General features: G+C 37.0%; 1 protein-coding gene across 2 annotated transcripts in view; it reads right to left on the bottom strand.

Moving 5' to 3' along the window:
- Positions 1 to 428: 428 nt before the first annotated feature.
- GLCCI1 (glucocorticoid induced 1) overlaps positions 429 to 23,843 on the bottom strand; it is a 101,159-nt gene continuing 77,744 nt past the window's right edge. For both annotated transcript variants that reach the window (XM_041727964.1, XM_041727965.1), the window contains exons 6-8: positions 18,353 to 18,563; positions 4,607 to 4,727; positions 429 to 3,421 (exon numbers count right to left, since the gene is read on the bottom strand). In XM_041727964.1, coding sequence (XP_041583898.1) covers positions 3,058 to 3,421; positions 4,607 to 4,727; positions 18,353 to 18,563 — 696 coding nt within the window. In that variant the 3' untranslated portion in view covers positions 429 to 3,057. The remainder of the gene's footprint in view (positions 3,422 to 4,606; positions 4,728 to 18,352; positions 18,564 to 23,843) is intronic.

The raw sequence follows: 23,843 nt of genomic DNA, 5'->3' as shown, positions 1-23,843 counted from the left end.
TTTGGCCCAGGGTATGATCCTGGAGTCCTGGGATCAAGTCCCACATCGGGCTCCCTGGATGCAGCCTGCTTCTCCCTCTGCCTATGTCTCTGCCTCTCTCTCTCTCTGTGTCTCTCATGAATAGATAGATGAAAATCTTAAAAAAAAATTACTTCCATAAAGAATTCTTCGGTATAAAATAAAGATGTGAGGACAGTTACTGGGAACTTTAGTCACCCAGCTTCTTATCCTGTGATGGAAAGTGTTTAAATGACATGTCAAGAGGCAACCAGGCTGTGGGAATGTGATGCAGTCAGAATCCCTCTAGTGCCAGAGAAGCAGGTCAGAATTCAGTGAGCACTGGATATCACCATCACCCTGACTGGAGTTTCTGTCAGGCAAGGGGCTAACGACCCAGTCATTCCAAAGACATATGTGAACTATTCCAGTTTTACTAATAACTTTATTTAAATAAGACACAGGAACTTCTATACTGAAAAAATACAAAACAAAAGCCACACATTTCCTTGTGTAAAGCCATATTGTATGGTAACTCGAATACTGTTCAGCGCAGTGGCTAGAATTAAACAGTACAACTATATACAAAATTTAAACAATTTCTGACAAATTTCTACAGCTGGATGTAGGATACATTTGAGCTCAACAACTTCTGGGAAATTTACATGGCAAAGCATAAGCTTTAACACATTTGGTTCAAAACTTTAATATATGCTAAGAACAAATGTACAACACAATTAATATTTAGTTTCTCATGAGAAAATAAAAGCACATGTCACTATAAATATCATACATCAGATTTCATCACCAAAAAAGCATTCAGTCCATCTTTCAGAAATTGATATTGATATCAACTATTGCATTGTATTTGGACAAAAGCAGAGCTTAAGATCAACACATTATGTAATGCTAAACCAGATATCAGAAGTTAATGGAGCTCATATTTATCTTACAGAACTAATAATTTTCTCCCTTTAACCATAATCTACAAAATATAGTATTTTCATCAAGGCCTGAGATTATTAGGGTTAAAGGTGTCTGCTGCTGAAGAGATTGTTTTAAAAGGTTCCCCTGTGAAAATGGCAAAAGTAAACTGAGTCCTTTTCCATGACAGTCTCCTACAATATAACACTGACTAATTTAAAGGAGCCAGAATGCACCTTCAGGAGAGAATATTACTGCAAACTTTGGTGGAAAGAAGATAATTGGGATCATGACAAAATAATACACAGAATACATACACACACAAACATATACATATACATACATACATACATATATATATATATATCATTTCTTAAAAAAAATCAATGGTGTTGCTTTCTTCTCTATCACCTCTTCCTTCTTCAACCTCTTTAGAAAATAAAACAAAGAAATCCCGAGGAATGACTGAAGGGAACTGAAACGTTCCTGTAACTGTAGGCATCTTATTCCCCTAATTCTTAAGAAAACTGTGCCATATACTGTAGGTACAGATGAAACAACTCTATGCTTTATTGAACTGAAAGCAATGGAATAAAGATACAAAAACTTCCCTTTGCTTCTGGAGACTCTCTTTGTGCTGTAGATAACAAAGTCTGAGAGTTGGGCTCTTCCACTGACCAGTCGGGGGCGGGGGGGGAGGAGTATCTGGGGCTCTCTTCACACAACGCTGTTGACAATTCAGGTCAAGTCTGCAAGTTCAAAGCAATTTACTTGAGCTTATGCTTTACTTTAGACATCTGAAATACTAAGAACCAGTCATGATCTTGTGAGGAGAGGCTTGAAGAGGCAGTCGCAAACTACTGCTTTTCTAAGTCACCAAGCAACCTGCTTCCCTGTGCTGCCTTACTTCTGAGACCACATGTTCTCTCTCCACATGAACGCAACTCATGCACCTCCGCTCCTTGAGGAAAACAATAACCAAAAGTGTGTTATTTGTAAACCCGCAAATTAAAGAACTTCCGAGAGAGAAACTGAACATTAATATGCCTTTAGCTAAAATGAGAGCATTTCATGACCCTGGTGGCCAACATCAACAAAAAATCTCAGCCATCCCCCGTGAAAGTTCACTTGTTTTGCAATTAAACCTAGGCTTTCTTGTTGTTAAATTCCATCACACGCAATTGGAATGTTTATGTACAGCCTGATACTGGAGACACTTCATTTGCAACGTTATAACAGTCATTAACTGAGCAACACCTGAACTTGTTTAAAAAAAAAAAAGCCACATTTACACATTTTGAAATGCTGAATTCAACAGTTGTTTTAACTCGTAACCTCATGACAAAAGTGATGTCAGACACCACAGATTTGCTGGTTCTCCTCATGTTCACCCATGTCCAGGATTATTGTTCTCCTAGGGTTGAATGCACTTCTTATTCTAAGAATGTGGAATGTAATGAGGAAAGGGAAATGCATAAAATAAGGAAAGGCAAAAGAGTGATGTTCCCTCTTTAGCTTTTTAGCTGTGAAATATTTAATATCCCAATATGATATACATTCCAAGTTACCTGAGTTTAGACTTCAACTGAAGTACCTGAAGCTAGGCCATAGGGGTGGGCACTGTGCAACTGTTGTGGCCATTTATTATTATTATTATTATTATTATTATTATTATTATTATTTTTTGCATTGTATGTATTACAGAAGTTAGAAACAAACACCTGGATCAATTGTAAACATAATCCTGAAGTACAGTATTTTCCATAGGACAAAACACAGCAAGACATTTTCTATTTAGACAGGCAACTTTTTGATATAGAGCTTATTTATACTGAAGAATCTGGAACAAAACACAGGACACGGTACTAATCTGTCAGACATACTATGAAATGCATAGTCTCCACTGAGAATGCTGAATGACACACACATTTTGCAAGCATCACTGCTTTCCACAAAAACTGCCAAATAGGAGTTCCGTCCCTGCCAAGATCAGTGTTAAGAGATACTTTATGATGCTGATAAGTATTCTGGTGGTGGTGGTGGTGTTCAGAAAGTTTGTCACTCCATGCAGATAAGATGTCTGAGGTCTAGTTCCTAATCCGTGAAGGTAGGGTAGAGGCCAGCTCCCCCTTTGCTTTAGATGATCACATAGTTCTGAGCAGAGAGGTGCTCCTCGGCCTGCAGTTCCTGCAGGAGCTGCTGTTGCTGCTGCTGCTGCTGCTGCTGGGATGGCTGTTGGGCAGAGGCCTCCATGGCGCCCACCGAGCTGGTGTCGTCAGAAAGAGACGTAAAGGAAACCCGGGAGGAGAGCTGCTCGACGGTCAGGGTGGCTAGAGCCGAGCTCTGGCCAGAGTTAGGAGAGTTCTTGAGCATCAGGTCAGAGGCAGGTAAGAGAGGGCCTAGAAGTTTTACAGGACAGAAAGCTGATCCGGTTGGGATGAAATTAACCTTGTTTTTGTCAGGACATGAAAAGAGAGGGGCTGAGATAGGCTGACGAGACCTAAAACCATAAAACAAAATGACATTTACAATCACTCAAAATTTCCAAGCGTTCTGACTTAGCTGGAGTTCTCTACAACGGCTACGATGTGAATGGCAGGGAATGAGTTAAGTGTAGACAGAGGGGTAAACATCTTCCATAGCACAAGTCAGCGGACAGACTACTGATGTACACAGCACTGAGTAATATTCGAGACTAAAGGATTTTCAAAAGGACTGGGCACATTTTTTCAGAGATCATTCATTTGCTTTCAATCATTTAGGAAGATGGAAAAACGTCCTATGTTATAGTTGAGGATTATGCAACGTTACAATGACCTTTTCTGTTAAGGAAAAGTGTAATGGGACAGGGATTACCCAGTCATAGATTTGGTTTTAAGCATTTCCTCCTTTTTCTGTATTACTATACATACTTCTAACAACAGATCAGGGAAAAAAAAAAAGTTTCTATAGTTTTCCAAGAGCCAGTCAGCCCAACAGAGCAGAGTCCTCAAGCCTCTCCTCTCCTCTCATTCCCAGGAACTAAGCCATCAACTCCTGCAAGACCGGTCTCTGTCCCTTCCCAGGTTGCAAGAGTACAGCGGCCTCCCCCAGTCGTGCACTGGGACAAAGGGATGAGTGAGCCCAAGAGCCATACAGTATTTTTTTTTTTTTTTTTTTTTAGCTACTCTGCCAGGTATTTAGAGCATGAACCTCTTTTCCTTTAATTTCTAATTTATGCACACCTCATTTCAAAAAGAAAAAAAATCTGCAAATGAGAAGTCTACATTAAAGGAGCACACATGCTGCATGTGTCTACAGGGAGACAAGTTCATTTCCTTCTGGCTTGTGGGATCGCTGTCCTAAGGCCAGTCACACTCGGGATGTTAACTGCCGCTAAACGCCTTCTTGTTAGCCAACCAGATTAATAGAGCTTTTGAAAGGAAAAGTCTTAGTGATTAAAAATAGATCTTTTAGGCAGCAGGGAAGAATTTCCAAGTTTCTTTGTATTAGCTTATGTATTTCCAACACACAGGCTCCAATACTCCACTAAGATCCCTTCAGCCTATTCAATTCTCTTTTCAAAATTTGGTTTTGAAACACATTATCAGCTGGATGGAGTAGTTGATTCATCTGTAATCAACTGGTCTCAATAAAAAGCTTTACAGCTTTGCAGATCCCAGCTGATAGAAAAGACATTACTTACGCCATTTCCTCAAAGACCTTCACTCGCTCACATCCCTCTGGGGGCTCCCGTTTGAACATGTAGCTGTTGTTTGGTTTGGGAGATGAAGCGTACTTGGGTAACGGTGAGCTACTCCCACTGTCTGTAAATTTAAAGCAGTTATATTAACTAGTGATTGAAAGCTCTTTTAAATTAAGTTTGATTTCCAAAGAAGCAGCCTTTTGCACAGTTTATCCACTATGGCCCCTTTGCTTCCACCACAGAGCTTCCTTTATTGCAAAGCTATTACTAACACTCTCATGTAGTACATTTCTAAGAAATAAAAGCTTTGATGCAACAGTAATCTGCTGTACCACAGAACATAAAAAGAGGATATTTTGGTCGAGAAGCTGCATTTTGAATAAGGTAGGGCTATAATCTTGAAAACAAATACAGTAGTATGTATTTCAAAATGTAAATGAATGGGGTAATATGTATAAATCATGCAAAAAGAATTATAAGAGAGTATAATACAGGCTCCTCTATGTTTTCTCACTGTCCAACCAATTTAATTGAAAATTTTAGTACGCGGAATGATCATTACAAATGTTCTTAGCAGAAACATTACTTTTACTAAACACCATGAATAAATGTATGCAGGTGACAAAACAGGTTTATGACACATAATGTCCTTTTCCCTTAGCCCACTATGAAAAACAGAATTTGCTCAGAATTTTGCCTTTAAAATGTTTACATAAAATAATTTTTCCAGCAGTTTGTACTTTTTGCTACTAGAAGCATGAGAAATCTAAAAGCATCTCTACCTAACATGTTTTCTTCATATTTTTGACCAAGAAAATGGTCTATTCATTAAAAGTCATAAAACCTATATGTAATTTCTCCCTTTCCTACCTGGCAAAGGATTTTGGAAATTCAAATCCACCAAAATGTGTCATTATCTTTGTAAGATGCCAAGTTGTTAAAGTCAGTAACATACCTGTATAAATACAAAAGTCCCATTTAAACAAATTCTGACCTAATGCAAACCAATCCGTACTGCTAAAATACTAAGCACACGATCTATTGAGATGTATTATTTTTATGTATATTTTTGAAAGATGGCATTGGTCACCATAATTACATTTGTCACCATTTTGATGAGTTGCTTTAGTTTAGGCTACAGAACACAGCACAACATTCAGAATCTGAGTAACAGGGATGTTTTTATCATCATTAATGAACTGTAATACATGCTCAGAAAGTAGACTCTTGAGGCACACTTAGAGTATTTGGTGAATGATTCAAAGAGCATCTATGTTAGTCTTGGGAATGGAGATGCGTGCTTATGTTTAAATATGGCAATAATTCTGGCTGGGAAACCACTGCCTACAGAATAACAAGGCCACATCACTGTGAAACCTAGAAAACCACCACTCAGTTCCTCCATCATTACTGTTACGTGCATTCTTACAGATTATACAGAGTCTGGTGTGAGGGATGGTTCTTAAAATTAAATTTGGTTTCTTCATGTGCCATTCAGATTTAAGGATTTTCTTAGATTCGACATTTGCCTTCTGTCACTTAAAGGGTAGGCAAGAGGGAGAATATAATTTTCTCTCTTAGATGGATGCAAAACCTTATCAGCTGGTCTAGAGTCTGAGTTTGCTGCTCTATACTCGAGGGAGACTAGACCAAAAAGATTGGTCCACAATCAAAAAGTGGTGAGAACAAGGCCTTCAGCTCCGTGTAATACAAAAATACAGCCCAGCTGCGCTTTCCCATCCGAGCAGCGACAAGCCCTGTAAAGGCAATGCGAGACCAAGTGGAGGTGACCCATGACGCTTCCGTGGACCTTCCTGTTGGTGACAGCAGTCCCCAGGGAGGGCACAATTAGCCTGAAGCCATGGGCTTGACAGCCCTGAGGACTCGCCCCAGGAGCAAGTCAGAAAAGTCACCTTGGCCACAGCTGCAGTCTTCTGGGCTCTACTCTATGACGTCACAAGACCTACCTCAGGATTCCTCTCATGACTTTATTAACAGCTTCAAGGCTCTCGCAGAATTTAAAGCTAGGTGGGAAATCTACAAAACTGATTATCTTCCTATTAACATCTGCAATAAATTAGTGTTTCTTCCTAAATATTTTTTAATTTCAGAGGCTTATATTTTTACAGAGTTTTACCCACTTAAACACTCTTGTTTTTTTTTGGGGGGGGGTGCTGATTCATGTTAGATAAAAAATAAACATGCTGCTATCCTAGAAAGACAGTATTCAGTACTATTATATGACTATTATATGACTTGTTCAGTTAAAAAAGTTGGGAGTTTGTGGTGTTGTTGAGAATATATATATATATATATATATATATATATGAACACACATATATATATATGAACACATTTGTGTTCACATATATATGTTCACATTTATATATGAACACACACATATATATATATATATATATGAACACATTTGAACATTTGGTGGTCTGGAAAGAAAAAAAGGCTTGAAAAAAAAATGGAAACCATCAACAGATTTGTCCAACTGGAGTTTTTCCCTCAGGTAAGTATGCAATCTGGAAGAGGACAAAGAGGAATAGGGAATGGAGACACCTCATCTATGGGTTCAGCTCTGTTACTAGTTGTAAATCTGAACACAACTGCCTTTCTGAGTTTCCAGATAACTAAAGGAATTATCACTCCTAACTAAAATTCTGTGACATTTTTAAGGGTTCTAACATACAAGGTATTATTTTGCTTTACAAAATGGCATGATTTAAGAACACCCCAGATAGGGGCACCTGTGTGGCACAGTCATTAAGTGTCTGACTCTTGGTTTCAGCTCAGGTTGTGATTTCAGGCTCATGAGGTCAAGCCCTGATAATCTACAAAACTGATTATTTTCCTATTAACATCTACAATAAATTAGTGTTTCTTCCTCATGTTCAGCGCAGAGTCTACTTAAGATTCTCTGCCCCTCCCCCTACACTCTTTCACACTCTAAAATAAATGAATCTTAAAAAAAATAAAAACAACTCACATGAACAATCTATTCTATCCATTTCAGACTTGGAATCTGATTCATTTAGAACTCTGTATTGAATTTAATAAACCTTTCAGTAGCGGAACAGAAATGTGAGGTAAAGATGCCCACTCAGGAGATTCGAAATGAGAAGTCTCACGGTAATCTTAATTCAATCCCTTCTGTTCACAAGCATGATACATTTTCACATTCTGTTATTTCTCAGTAGGAAATAACTAGACATGTAGTTCACATTGTTACTTTATGTTCTTAAAACATCACAGCCAATGTCAATAAAATTAGACGTAACAAAGAAGATTATATCTGTATTTATAACAATCTTATCTATCTTTGTAAAGAATCACCCAACTCTGAAAATCAGGGGTACAGAAATATTTTATTGGCTATTTTAACAGATCATACTTATACACATGTATCATATTTACCATTAAAATACAAGCAGCTTGTCAAATATTTTTAAATTCATGATAATGAAATAAAGCTTGGAAGAAAATTAGACATTTTAAATAATGGAATTCCATATAAAAACAGTTATTTTTAACTACATGTACTTTTATAGTTTAAGAGTTTTCTAAATTTCTCCTTATAATGGCCTTCATTATTTCTGGTATATTAAATATTTCTGGCCCACAATTCCAGTAAAAAAAAAAAAAATCAGTTAAGTCATTTTGTGGGTAGGTATGTAAAATCTTTGCCATGGTTCAATTTTAGCCCTAAGTTTTCCAATGTGCTTTATCTCCTACTATCAGATCACTTAAATTAAATGAAATTAGTACTAAAACAAGCTTTGTAATTATAGAGCAGCAGTTCTTAGCTCTGGTTTCACATTAGACTCATCAGGAAATGTTTCAAAAATACCAACATATATACTATTGTCCAGACCTCATCCCTAAGATATGCTGATTTAATTAGCTCTAGAGCTCCTCCCCAGCATGTGCTTTTTTAAAATTTATTTTTATTTCTTTTTGTAAAACCCCAAATGCTTTTAAAGCAACGCCTGATTTGAGAACCAATCACGAAAAGGTCAAAACACTGGTTTGGAGTCAGGCTACCTTGCCTGCTTTCTACCAGGCCTAACACCATGACCTAGGTAAAAGTCTGATCCCTTTTTTGAACTGTAAAATGAAACTACTGGTATGATAGCTATGAAAAATATGTGTAGAAGAATTAGGATAGTGCCTGAAACACAGTGAGCTCTCAGTAAATGACTGTAGCAGTAGAAAGAACATACCATTCCTAGTTTGCAAATTTAAAATGGTGAACCACTCAGAAATTAAGTGCCTATCCTACCTTCTCTCATCAGGAAAGTTATTTTTAATAGATCTGCACATTCTATTTCTATTTGGCTACATAAAGGTAAGATTCTGTATCTGGTGGGGAAGTGGGGTAATATTTGCAATATCAGATTCCCCAGTTTAGACTGCCTGGCATGAACTCTGCCAGTTTATAAGGACGTCCTATAGCATATAGAAATCTATTATCTGGAAATGAAAATGAAATAAATGCCTAAAGCACAGATTCTATGGATTCCTCTACAGAGACCTAACCAGTAGAATGTCCTTCTTATTCTATCTTCACAGTAGAGTAAGAGCCTGGGTAAGTGAGGGTGGAGTTCCATCAAAACTATACTCCATACAGAGGAGGAGTATAATTTAAGGTTAGCCAATAGAATTAGATTAGAAATATGATTGACTAAATAGGACCTAAACAATTACTACTCTAGTATTAAGATTACTTCTTTTCCTTCAGGAAATGAAATTATGAGCTATAGTGTGGTTTGATGGCCTAATGAAATCAGGAGGGAACACAAAACTGCATAGCCTTTCTTGGCAACAAAATGTGGAACCAGTTGTTATTACGATTGTATTGAAGATGCGTTAACTCCAAGACCAAACTGGGAATGAGTGAGGAGAAAACTTGGCTTTTACAAATAGTCTCTAAAGTGTCTCTAAAATTTCAAAGTCAACCTTTTATGAGAGGGTTACAAAATTTTAATAAAACAAGACTATCAGCTATAGCTGAGATCTCCCTTAGACCAGCATTCAGTAAAGGGTAAGGAGGGAAAACTACCATCATGACCTTCACTATGTATATTTTTGCACAAATAAGATTGTGTTCTGAATACTGGGCTTAACTTAGATTCCAAATGTCTGGTGCCACTAATTGGATATTTGTCATATGGGGGGAGGTGTTTTAACTGCTTATTGTTCCCCAAGTAATCACTGAATTGATAAGAATTTGTAAATTAAGCAAGCAAATCATTTATTTAATAATAATAATAATAATCCTTTATTTTTGTGTACTCACAATAAATACTTCTTTCACAATCATAATCCTGATATGCAGAATAGGACGTATTATTACCTCCAAATGTGACTTGGAGTCACTGATACTCTGAATTTGACTATCTGACATGGCAGTTAAAAATGAAAGCAAAGTACTTCATTGCACACAGTCCTCAAACCAATTTATGGATTAAAATCCTGTGTCTTGTAAATATAAATCACAGTGGTTACGCTGAAAATAAATTTCAGATAATACAGAGTATTTTATATCTTGAAAAGTAATTAGGGATCTAAGGAAAATCATTCTGACATAATCTTAGTTTTCATATTCTTGAGCTTTTAAACAGAAATCTTTCCAGGGACATCAGTTTTCAAAAAACTAAAATATGCTGTTCACATTAATCTGCTCCTAAAAAGTATCCTAACAGGGAAAAATAAACACTTCTAATAAAATCACTGTGACTTTAAATGCTCACTTAAATATTTACTGAAAAGTTAACTATGTACACAATGGAAGGCAAAGCAAAATGCTTTAAATGTTGTCGTACTGTATTATGTAAAACTCAGTATTGACTCGGCTACCCCAATTCTTGCTAAAGAAGAATGGTATAATGTCTTGAGGCAGAAACCAACATGGAATCATAAACTTATCCCTGTTTTCTCCTTAGAGCCTGTTCATTCTCTGATACTCAGTGCCCTCCATCTCCTAAACTAGAACGCTACTGGAACCTGCCATTCATTCATTCTCCCTCACCTCGTTCCATCTACCAGGCACCAGGTGCTGTGGACTCCTCTTTAGTCCCTGTCCCCCAACTCCTCTGCACCCCCAATCTTGCTCTGCCCTGCACCTGTGATTTCCCAATATGGGGGCATAAAACAATCTGCTGACAGCAGGAATATTAGAACATTCCTATATACTTGCTTTCTATCTTGGAGAATAAATATGCTTCGCTAGGACATATTTAGTTTGTGGTTTGAATTAAGTACATACATAACTTAGAAACAGGCGAACAGATGAAACTGCTGAAAAGGCGGGTGATAAATCAAGTCTGGAGACCACAGGACGAACTATTCAAACAGCACCTTGTCTTTCTGCTGCTTCTCTCCACGTGCGTAGTTCCACCTGCGTGGGACCCTTTAAAGATACAGCTGGTCACATCCCTTTAGCTGACAAAGATCTTCGCTTGATCCTTCATTTCTCTTAGCAAGGCCTACCAAGCCCCTTATGAAACAATGGCCTTTCTACCCCTCTACTGACTGCTCTCTACTCCCCACCATGCACCTCAGAAACCCACACAGTTTCTGACTGTTCTCCACACACCAGGCCCTTTCACAGCTGAATGCCTGTATAAGGCTATTCCTTCTGCAAGGGTAGCAAGTAGTCATATGAGGTTCCTATAGAAGATCACTGTTGAACTCCAAAGAATTTAGGAAAGTTACTTCATTTTTTTTTTTAAGTTACTTCATTTTCTATGCCTCAGACTGCCCTTTCTTAAAAACACTAATACTGTCCCTACTCACAGGATTGCAGTGATATTACAAGAAATGACAAGAGTCAAATCACCTGAGCACATGTAGTCATTGGAACAATCCCATGAGGCAGGTACCATCATTATCCCTTATTTATAGATGAAGAAACTGAGATGCAGAGAGGTTTAGTAACTTGCCCCAGGGGTGCATAATTAGTATGTGGCAGAGCAGGGATTCCACCTGGCTGCACCAGAGTTGGAGCTCCTTACGGTTAGGCTCTCTGTCTCACTAGGTTTTGATGATTGATCTCAACTCTAGTGCTCTCACTAGAGATAGGAGGAGGGAACCAGATGATCAATCAAGTTCCTTCCAGTCTAACATGACATGCTTCTAATTAAAATCTTACAGCTCAGCTAATGGCTTCATTAGGCCTGCCTTGTATCAGCCTCACAAGGAGATACAGTGTAAGGACAGCCCATATGTGTTGATATTTCCTCAACACAGAAGATAACAGGGAGAAAAAAATAAATACCTCCCCCTTTCCTCTGGCCTAGTTGATACCCTATTTGCTCCCTAGTCATGATAAGAGTGGAAAAGGAGATGGATTTTAGCACTTACTTCTTTTCCCAGAATTTCAACAGAGAATTAGAACTTCATGGCTTCCTCCCCACCAAAGGCCTATCACTAAATTAATTAATTTAATTAAAGATTATTTAATCTTAGCTATTTAGTTCTCTTTCCTGCCTTGTTTTTTTGGTGACAATGGAGGAGGAGGAGGAGGAGGAGGAGCAGAGGAGGGCCTTATCATGCCCTTTCTGAACATTCAAAAGCCTAACACATATTATTATTTAACAACCTAAAGACAAAGATACTGATGTTCAACACAGCTATAAAAGTATACCCTTAAAAAATGGACATACCGTAAAAAAAAAAAAAGTCCTAAAGGAATATTCAAAAGAATCTCTGCTAAGCACACTCCATGCTAGTAGGCCCTACTCTGCTGTGGAGGATAAAACAATGAGCAAAATGAAGTTACCCGATCCTGCTGGAGCTTATATTCTAGTAAGTAGATAATAGTAGATTAAGTGAAATATACATTTGCAGGCATGTTAATACATGTTTGGTTTGTTTCTATTCTAGACTCTGGGTTATAACTATTAGAATGGAGATATATGTTTATTAATTCGTTCTGAATTATAAAGAACGACTCATCATCCCCAGAGTGCTAGCACAGCACTGCCACTGGTGCAACTGTGAAGATTTCCCTAAAGGATGGGAGTAGGAATTCACTGGATGCTTCTCATGTGCTGTCAGCCAATGGGAATATACATGATTTTACATGTTATCTTGAAAGAGAGAAACACGGAGATGATGTAGGGACAGGATCCTGGAATAGGTCATCATTAACCTATGGAATAATTCCAGCGTTATTATCTCTATGCTCTTTGTAATTTTACAGCCAAGAGGTTGTTCTAGAATAATAGGGCATCCTAGAACTATACGAGGAGAATCTTTTGATAGAGAAATAGACTCAGTCTCAAAAGCAATGATTTTAAAATGCAGTGGCTAAAAGCAGTATACCCAACATATATCTTTTCACAATATAAAACACAAAAAGAAAAGTACCACAAAATCTCAGCTGATTACAGGCTCTCTAGAAGATAGAGGGTTAAAGTCTGTTAAGGGCAAAGGTCAAAAAAGAGCCCTTAGAGATAAATGCAAATCGAATTAAAATGTAAGTAGAAAGGAGTAAGATGATGTCAAAAAGAGTCTCTTTCAAAAGTCTGACTAGGGGCAGTCCTAGACCCAGAAAAAACAAGATAATACTTTATTTTTTTCTCCCCTGCAACCAGGGGGTATTCAGTCCTAACACTCAAAGTTTGGGAATATTAACATTTATGAGTTAATCACGGTATGAGGTAAATAGGTTTCTATGCATCGGCCTTGGGAATCTCTATCCACATAACATATGTTGTTCTTGTGGGAAAATACAGTTTAAGTTCCAAGTACCCAATTTATGAACTCTTGGAATATAACTGTTAGTAGTTGGCCTGAGTAGAATGGTTCAGTTGACTTCATGATTAGAATAATCAATGTTTCCACAATATCTTGCAAAACTGCAGAATTTGAGAACAACCGCCTAAGTGAACTGTGCCAAAGATCAACTATAAGTGGCAGGCTCAAGTCTACATCTTGTGGCTTGCCCAGCTCCACTCTCACTACCATTAGGAACGCTGGCAGAGCTGATAAAAGAGTATTTTGATGCTGCCATCTGTATTAGATAAAGGACTATTTTTCTCCCTTGCATTTTGGGCACAATAATGTAAAAAAAAAAAATTAGCTTAACTCTTAGGGTATATTCTGAGGATGTCAAGATGAGAGTTCTTATTCTGGATCCTGAGTTCTCCACATGGACCATAATGTAGGAACTATGGTGGTTACTAGGTTAGTGAGTCTGACAAGCTTATACATGTGACCAGGCTACCCTTCTAGTCTGTAGGTTACTGGAAAAACCTACCAAAAAGAAAAAAAGAAAAAGAAAAAAGGATTCCCAAACCTGAAAATAATCTCTTAATGGCTGGACCTTTCTCAACAGTCAGAATGTTTTCATCTTAGTACTGCAATTGAAATAGCCAAAGAGAAACCAATATACTAAAAAAAAAAAAAAAAAAAAAAAAAAAAAAAAGAAAGAAAGATCAATATGCTAATCAACTAAAATTATTTTATAGGTCTCAAATTATATATGGTTCATGGAAAAGAATATATATGAAGAAAAGGAAGAAATAATGTTAGCAAAATCAGAAAAAGGATAAGTATATTGCAGATGAGTGTTAGAAAAATAATCAGCCCAGCAGCACATCTCTCATGGGAGCATGCATTCATAATGGCTATCCCCCTCTCCTCTCGAGCATACCTATCCAGGTGCCTAACAATTTCTTTTTTTTTTTTTTTTTTAAATAATCTTTTAGTATAAGCATATCCCAGGCATATTTGGGATATACTTATACTTTATTTTTTTAATTTTTTTAATTTTTATTTATTTATGATAGTTACAGAGAGAGAGGCAGAGACACAGGCAGAGGGAGAAGCAGGCTCCATGCACCGGGAGCCCGACGTGGGATTCGATCCCGGGTGTCCAGGATCGCGCCCTGGGCCAAAGGCAGGCGCCAAACCGCTGCGCCACCCAGGGATCCCGCCTAACAATTTCTGAACTAGCTTTTCTAGCACAGAAAAAATTTCTCTAGCATAACTGCAAAATATATAGGTATTCCACATATATTCTAGTTGACTACAAAATTAGAGTATCAATTCTATTTTCATAGTTAATAATACAACCTATTCAAAATCTGTAACTTACATTTTTTTCTTTTTGGAAAGTGCAAATTATAAGACTGAATTAGTATCTTTAAAGAAAACACAAAATTCAGACTGTATATAGAACAGTAATGAGTCAAGAGACTCTTCTATAGTTTAAATGACATATGTAGGTTTCAGAAACTATCAAACAACTCCCTCTTTTGTACCTTTAGTATTCTGAACATACTTGTATACACACTTATATAATAGTGTATCATTTGTTTACACTGCTATTATTCCGTATTAGACCATAAATTCCTTAAAGACAGATATCACATCTTACTCAACTCTATTTCTCTACTCTCAGTGGGGTACCTGACATCCAGTCTATGTTCAACAAATGTTTTTTAAACTGGAAGTATAAACTTGGTTGAATACATAAGCCTCCATTCCTGATCCTAAAATACATACATGTGTGTACATATAAACATACATGCATATATAAAAGCAGATGTTATTTTAATTTTTTCTTTACAGAGTACTTGATTTATTTAAGAACTTCACATTGTAATATAAGGTCATCTAATTTTCAGCTTAATCTTAATCACAAAGTAACGCTCATAGCTAAATATGGTAGATTAAGAAATTAGTGTTTTAATTCCCAAACTGAAATAGTCTTGTAGAAAACAGAAAAATGTCTAACATGATTCTGAGATCTCCTTAATTTCTGCAAAGATTTTTTTCAAAGTCATATTTAGCCACACCCAAGACAATCTATTGTTTACTATGGACCAATGGTTGTGCTAATAAGTACTTTGCTACAATATCTCATTCATCCCAATAATGATATGAGGTAGGTATTATCACCCTACTTTACTAATAAATATTTTTTAATTATTAGAAAAAAAAAACAGTTGGCCTTAGAGATAATCTGGACCAATGTTCTCATTTTACATTAAAAAAAACAAACAAGAAGAACATAAGAAAAAAATACATTTACATTATGCAGGCAAATATCTTGTATGGAAGAATAAGAAGACGCAGAGGAAAATATAGAAAAAAAAGGAAAAATCTTAGAACAAGGTCTAAGTTACCTAAGAAATGGTCAGAATTCAGATTATTATACTATCTTGAAGAGACACCTGCATTCCCATGTTCACTGCAGTTATTATTCATATTAGTCCAAACATGGAAATAACTTAAGTGGCCATCAATGAATGAATGTATAAAGAAAATAAAACACCCCCCCCCACACACACACGAATATTGTTCAGCTGTGAAAAAGGAAATCCTGCCATTTACAACAACATGAATGGACCTTGAGGGCATTATGGTAAGTGAAGTAAGTCAGAGAAAAATACTGTATGACCTCACATGTGGAATCTTAAAAGTATCAAACTTATAGAAATAGGGAGTAAGATAGTGGTGGCCAGGGGGCCAATAATATGGGAAGATGATAGTCAAAGGATCCAAACATTCAGTTATAAGAAGATTAAGTCCTGGGGATCTAAGGTACAGCATGGTAACTGTAGCTAATAATATTGTCTTGCATACTTCAAAGTTGCTATGGGAGTCAAACTTTAATGTTCTCACCATAGCAACAACAACAAAATGGTAATTACCTGAGGTGAAGGATATGGTAACTAATCTTATTGTGGTAAACATTTTGCAGATATATACATATATCGAATCATTCCACTGTACACCTTAAACGTACATATGTTCTATGTTCTATGTTCTATGTAAAAACATATACTGTTTTAAACTTAGGATCTAAGTAAGTACCTTTTCTACAATGCAGAAACCATGTATTTATCTGCCTCATTGAACATCATCATCCAGAGGCCCTGAAGGCAATCTCCCAAACAGTTAACCAGAGTGGAACTCACTTATCATCTCCCTATACACTTCCTTTTTGGTTCAATGTCTCTCAATCATTCACACTATTAAATTTAGAAAGAAGAAAACAAAACTCCAGAAATTAATTGCCTAGCCTTATTATTACTGCTATTTTGACTTTGCCCAACTACAAGTGCCAATAAATAGCAAAAGTGGTCAACCTGAACCATGCTTATCCTTGCAACTGATACAGCGAATCCAGAAAACAGGTTTTGGAATTAAGACAGACTTGCCATCTACCACCTGTGTAGCCTAAAACAGAGAACCATTCTTTAAGTATCTCCGATTATCTTCAAAATCCCATTAGATACAAGGTGTTTTCTTGTTGGCTTTCCTGTGACACATCCATAGTAAATGTTGTGAGGAAGTGACTAGAGTCATATGCTCCAGTAGAAGCAAGCTTTGGTGAAATAAAAAGTTTCCTAGTCTGACATTCTACGAAATGGAGACTTCCCGCCCGAAGCAGAGAGATGCCTATGGCATGGCACTGCCTTCAGTACATCCTGAACGGAGGAAGGGAGCACACAAGGCTTGTCTATAATGATAACGAGAGGGTGAAAAGCAAGCAGAGATTGCTGAGATCCACCCACGGAAAGAAAAGCAGAAGACAAAGTCCAGAGTAACTTCTATTTAACATCTCAGCAGAGAGTTAGGCATAATGATGAGTGAAAGAAGCCAGACACAAGAATACACACGCACCATTCCATTTCTGTAAAATACAGTAACACGGAAAAATTAAATTATGGCGATGGAAGTCAGAACAGTGGTTACTTCCAGATGGAGAGGGGAAGGGGGCCTGAAGGAGCCTTCTGAGATGCTAAAAATGATGTGTCTTGATCTCGGTAGTAGTTTTGTGAGTGCATACATATGTAAAAATTCATTGGGCTGAGCACTTAAAATCTGGCAATTTAAATGTAATAATACCTCAAAATAAAACAAATAAGCGGGGATGACAGTCAAGTCAGGACAAGGACCACAAAATTCCTATAAGATTCTGTAAACTTTACCTAGTGAAGTTTTAAAATTTTAGTCACCTATGGTGTATTTCTCTCTGTGGTGAGAAGCAGTAAATAAATGATTAAATAATTTCAGTGTTTCTTTGGAAGCAACTGGGAAGGTAGAAGCTGGGCCATCTTTGTTGCCTTCTGTGTCTAGGTCTGAGGAGGCCAGAAACTGAAAGGAGAGGGTAAGTGGTGGCCCAGTGCCTGACACAAAGACAGGAGAGTAAGGGGAGACAGCTGAGGCCTGGCAAGGAACAAGAAATCTCAGAGTTCCTGCCTGCTTATAGGTGTTAGTTAATACTTCATTTACATACCATAAGAACCCCTGATAATCTTGGTAGGTACTTATTAAACTCTACCTGCTTGGTTAAAAATATACCCATCCTTCCAACCAAATTATCTAGAAATTACTTCCTCCTAAGTCAATCTGGTCACAAAATCTACCTTTAGACATGAGCAATATAAACTCTACCATAACCATCATTAGCTCTGGACAATAGCGAGGAAAAACCTGTGTGTTATATGATGTAAAGCTGTATGCACTCCATTTGATAGCTTTCATTAGCTGTTAGAACCATGCGCTGTGCTTCTCTGACACATTTATGGAAGATGTTTGTGAGAGTCACAAAGAAGGGAGGGTATGGGAAACCAACGAACGAACCTAGATTAACCAATCCTTTACAGTCCCACCGTTCAACAAAAGAAAAAAAATGATGTAATGGTCTAAGACAAAGAAAGTATAATGAGCAAGACCCTACAACAAACCCGCTATCTAAGCGGATGATTTCCTTCTCACCTTTATCACGATCATAGAGTAAATCTTCTGTTGAGCAAGGGCTACCATCCTGGGACTCGGGGGGACAAAAGGGAGAGATACAAGGTGAATGGCTGCTGCAGCTACTGCTGCGCTCCTGCACGGAGGGAGTCTGAGTGTCTATGCTGCGCGTGCTGCTGCTTCGGTAGTGAGCGGGAAGCGGGGCTCTTCGACCGTCCGGGATCTCCAAAGGCTGGAAGACAAACAAGCATTGAGTGTGCATGTGTCAGTGCACACCCCTGATTCGTGCAGAAGCACGTGGCATGGTCCTTGTCTTCACATTCCACTACTATCTCATTATACCCGATTCTTCAGAGAATAAAGATACCAGTCTTGTCTTGATTTCTGCACATTGTCTCGACTGAACAAAAAACTTATTTCAAACTACTAAGGATAAAAATTGTCTTACAAGTTCCAAAGCTCTCTGCATGCAACCCGAGGTTAGCACTTCCCATAATACTTCTCAAGGGTGGGGCTTTTTTTAAACACTGTGTCCCCAGTGCCTCCCACCGTGTCTGGCACATAGCAGACATCCAACAAACATTTGCTGAATGAAGTGATCAAACTGTGCAAGAAGTGACTCTGACTTAAAAAAAAAAAAAAAAAGAAAGAAAGAAATGACTCTGACTTGCTAGTAAGAAAAGTAAAATCACATACTCGCAGGTATAGATTTTTCTGTCCATTCTCTATTTTAGTTTTTCTGAGATCAGGAACAGAACCATGTTTTCCATTTCCTTTACAGATTACCCAAAATTTCTAATAAAGAGATTTATTCTATTACCATTCTATAAAAGATATTAATATAATTCAAAATGTAATTCAAAACTATTCCATAAAGGATGTTAATAGAATTCAAAACTGTTTTGGTATCCATCTTTGTAGGACTACTTGGCTTGGTTCTAATGCATTGTTTTGAGTGGCAAAAATAAGAAATAGAAATGAAACTATCATCACAGAAACCGTATTTAGGACCCAGAAAGACCTTAGAGCTCATTATTCCAGTGTCCTTACAAATAAAGAACCTAGGGATGCCTGGGTGGTTTAGTAGTTAAGCATCTGCCTTCAGCCCAGGGCGTGATCCTGGAGTCCCGGGATCTAATCCCACATCAGGCTCCCTGCATGGAGCCTACTTCTCCCTCTGCCTGTGTCTCTGCCTCTTTCTCAATGTCTCTCATGAATAAATAAAATCTTTTTTTAAAAAAAGAAAAAAAAAAAAGAACCTATAGTTTAGTGCTTTTGATGTCATGCTAATTAAACAGAAGCAGAGTTTCTGTCACAGTGGACTCTAAATACTCTGCTTTAGCCGTAAAGATAAATCTTATTCCATTTTCCTAATCTGTGTGCCAACAAAGTAAGATCAACAAATAAAATTTTATTTATTAATCACTTAGGCAAGACTGCAATGGAAGAAAAAGAACAAATATACTCTTATTTACAACGGATTTTCACTATTTACTGTTTTTACTCTGAGCTTTGTTTCAGAGTTTTTAGAAACACTGTCAGAGGGAAAATGGGGTATGATAAAATTAGGCAAGATTCAAAATATATAATTTTTTTTCTGTAACAACCAAGTGAAGGCTGAAACCATTAACTACTGAAACAAAAACTGCATTTATCTATACAATGCTATTAAATCAAACCTAGAGCATCTTCACAACCTGACAATGACTACTATAAAGAGAATATTCAATTATGTAAATATCAATTCAGGGCAGCCCTGGTGGCCCAGAGGTTTAGCGCCGCCTTCGGCCCGGGGTGTGATCCCAGAGACCCGGGATCGAGTTCCGCATCAGGCTCCTGGCATGGGGCCTGCCTCTCCCTCTGCCTGCGTCTCTGCCTCTCTCTCTCTCTCTGTGTCTCAAATAAATAAATAAATAAATAAATAAATAAATAAATAAACATCAATTCATTCTGCAAACAAAAAGTAACACTTTCCAATTAAGGAAAGAAATAGTCCCAAAAGCTTTGGCTCAGGGCGTGATCCCAGAGTCCCAGGATCAAGTCCCACATCAGGTTTCCTGCATGGAGCCTGCTTCTGCCTATGTCTGTCTCTCTCTCTCTCTCTCTCTCTCCCTTCCTCCATGTCTCTCATGAATAAAATCTTAAAAAAAAAAAAAGAGTCCCAAAAGACTATTATTTTACTTGATCAAATGTTAAGAAAATGTTACTTAAATTTTTTTTTCATTTAAGTAAATTGATTTTAATTACAATTCTGCACTAAACCTTAGAATGAAAAAAGAATAAATCACTGGCACTGGTGTTTTTTGGACAAAGTTGCATAGCAGTATAAGATGTGTGAAGTTCCGAGGGTAACACATGAGCAAAGGTCACTTTCAAAACTATATTTGAGGGCTTCAAACAGAACTATTTCTTAAAATTTAGACATTTAAGTCAAGGAAAATGTTACTTTAATAAAAGTGTCAGTATTGGTAATCAATAAAAGAATAATGTATAAATCTATAGGTAAAATACTTAAGAATTTGAGTTATCTTTCATTTGTGTCCTATTTGATAAACACAATCTTTCTGTATTTCTTTTTCTCAATTGCTAACAGTGATATATATCAATTTACTTAACCAAATTTTGTTTTGTTGGGAGGGAGGTTGTAAGAATTATAAGAATGAAACAGATTTTAAAATCTACTATTTATACAAATAACAGTGGGGAAATATAAGCTTAGAACACTAATATACTTAACAGGACAATTTTCTTTTTTTAGTTCCTGGCAGGTTCATTAATGTGACAATTTAAAAAAAAAGATTTTATTTATTCATAAGACAGAGAGAGAGAGAGAGAGAGAGAGAGAGAGAGAGAAAGGCAGAGACACAGGCAGAGGGAGAAGCAGGCTCCATGCAGGGAGCGACGTGGGACTCGATTCCGGATCTCTAGGATCATGCCCTGGGCTGAAGGCGGCATTAAACTGCTGAGCCACCTGGGCTGCCCAATTAATGTGACATTTTATTAAAACTTTGAGGCACACTTACTTACCAATGGAAAAAATTCTAAAAATTAGTACTTTAGTTTTAAGTGTGAGGGTTAGCTTAGAGTAATTCTGAAATGGCCACTATAAAATTAAAATCCAATTTATTTAAAAAGCAGAACTACATAAACTTTTATTTATTTATTTATTCATTTATGTATAGCTGACACTCAGTGTACATTAGTTTCAGGTGTACAACTTAGTGAATTGACAACTCTATGCATCATGAAATGCTCACCACAAATGTAGCTAGCATGTGTCACCATATAATGCTATTATAATACCATCGACTATATTTCCTCTGCTGTACCTTTCGTCTCTGTGACTTACTCGTTCTAGAACTAGAAGCATATACCTTGTACTCCCCTTTGCCCATTCTGCCCATCCCCCACCTCCTCTCCCCTCCCCTCCAGCAACCACCAATTTGTATATATGGATCTGCTTCTGTTTGCTTATTTGTTTTGTTTTTTAGATTCCACATATAGGTGAAATCATATGATATTTGTTTTTCTCGGATTTATTTCACACAGGATAATATTCCCTAGGTCTGTTCCCATTGTGAAAAAATGGGCAAGATCTTATTCTTTTCTATGGCTGAGTAGCATTCCACTGTGTATGTGTACATTATATAACTATATATGCTTTTCATATATTTTATTTCATATATTGTTTATACATAGTAAATACACATCTTCATCCATTCATCTATCAATGGGCACTTAGGTTGTTGCTATATTGAGGTTATTGTTAATAATGCTGCAATAAGCAAAGCCATGCATATATCTTTGTGAATTAGTGCTTTTGTTTTCTCAAGGTTATGTTAGTAAGTTTTATATCCTAGTACAGTTTTATTTTGAAGTTCTTAAGGAATCAGCAAATATGTGATATTCTTTCATCCTCAAAAAATTAGGTTTTTCACTAAAGTGAAATTTTTTGAAAAATTTCCTTACATTAATGCTTTTAAATATTACTTAATGTATTAAGGAAACATTTTAATGATCAAGAGCTAAGAGATGGCATAATTTCCAAAGAATTCCTTTACAGTATTATAAATACAAGATAAAATTTTAACATGGACCATCTAGGAAGAGTAAAATGGCACAACGTTTTGGGAGGATAATTTTAGCAATATTCATCAAAATTTAAAACATACCTAAATTGCTTTGATCCAGCAATTTCACTGCCAGAAAATTATCTTCAAGAGTACACAATGTTTTCTAAAGCACTACTTATGACGACAAAAACTGAAAACAATCTAAATGCCTGTCAACAGGGGATTTCCAAATTATGGTATATTCATAAAATGATTCACTATGTATTAGAATACACACACATATCAGGAATGATATACAAGAAATAATGCATAATGCTCATATTTGCCAAGCAATACTGAGAGCTGAAAGTCTTACTTTTTAATTTTATAAATATAAAACTGAACTGTTTGGATTTTGAAATTAAATCGGTTTAAAAATCTACACACACACACACACACACACACACACACACACACAAAAAACAAACCTGCACATTATTTAAAATGTGGTCAAATACAGGCTCACATGCAGCAATATCCAGATTTCTTTTCTGGGACAGAGGTAATTTATAGAGCATTTTTGGTGAATTCAAAATGGTTCAGGGATGCCTGGGTGGCTCAGCAGTTGAGCGTCTACCTTCGGCTCAGGGCGTGATCCCGGAGTGCCAGGATCGAGTTCCACATCAGGCTCCCTTCATGGAGCCTGCTTCTCCCTCTGCCTATGTCTCTGCCTTTCTCTGTCTCTCATGAATAAATAAAATCTTTAAAACAAAGCAAAACAAAACGGTTCAAAGACGTAACTATAAGAAAAAGCTAAAACTAAAAACTCTTAGAAGAAAACAAGAAATCTAAGAAGACCTTAAGATTAGGCAATGGTTTCCTAAATATGACATCAAATATACAAATAACAAAAACACAACAGGGGCGCCTGGGTGGCTCGGTTGGTTAAGCAGACCTGCTTTTGGCTCAGGTCACAATCCAGAATCCCAGGATGGAGCCCCATGTAGGGCCCCCTGCTCAGCAGAGGGTGTGTGTGTGTGTGGGGGGGTGTCTCCCTCTCCCTCTGCCCTTCCCCCTACTCATGCTCTCTCTCAATAAAATCTTTTTTTAAAAAAAGAAAAGCAATAAATCAAACTTTATCAAAACTGAAAGTGTTTCAAAGGACATCATTAAGAAAGTAGAATGAAAAGACTACCCACAGAATGGGAGATATTTTCAAATCATACATCTAATAAAAATTTTGATCTAGAAAATAAACACTTTATTAAAGCATTTCTACGATAGTAAAAAGACAATCCAGTTTCAAAATGGGGTAAATGATCATTTAAATAGACAAATTCCCAAAGAAGATCTACAAATGGCCAATAGTACATGAAAAGATGCTTAACATCTTTAGCCTTCAGGAAATGCATAGCTACATGATGAGATACGACTGGACACCCAACAGGATGGCTATAATA

The sequence above is a fragment of the Vulpes lagopus genome, chromosome 13 (assembly GCF_018345385.1).
Source record: "Vulpes lagopus strain Blue_001 chromosome 13, ASM1834538v1, whole genome shotgun sequence".
NCBI classification, from domain to species: Eukaryota; Metazoa; Chordata; class Mammalia; order Carnivora; family Canidae; genus Vulpes; species Vulpes lagopus.
This window is presented reverse-complemented; position numbering and strand designations above follow the sequence as displayed.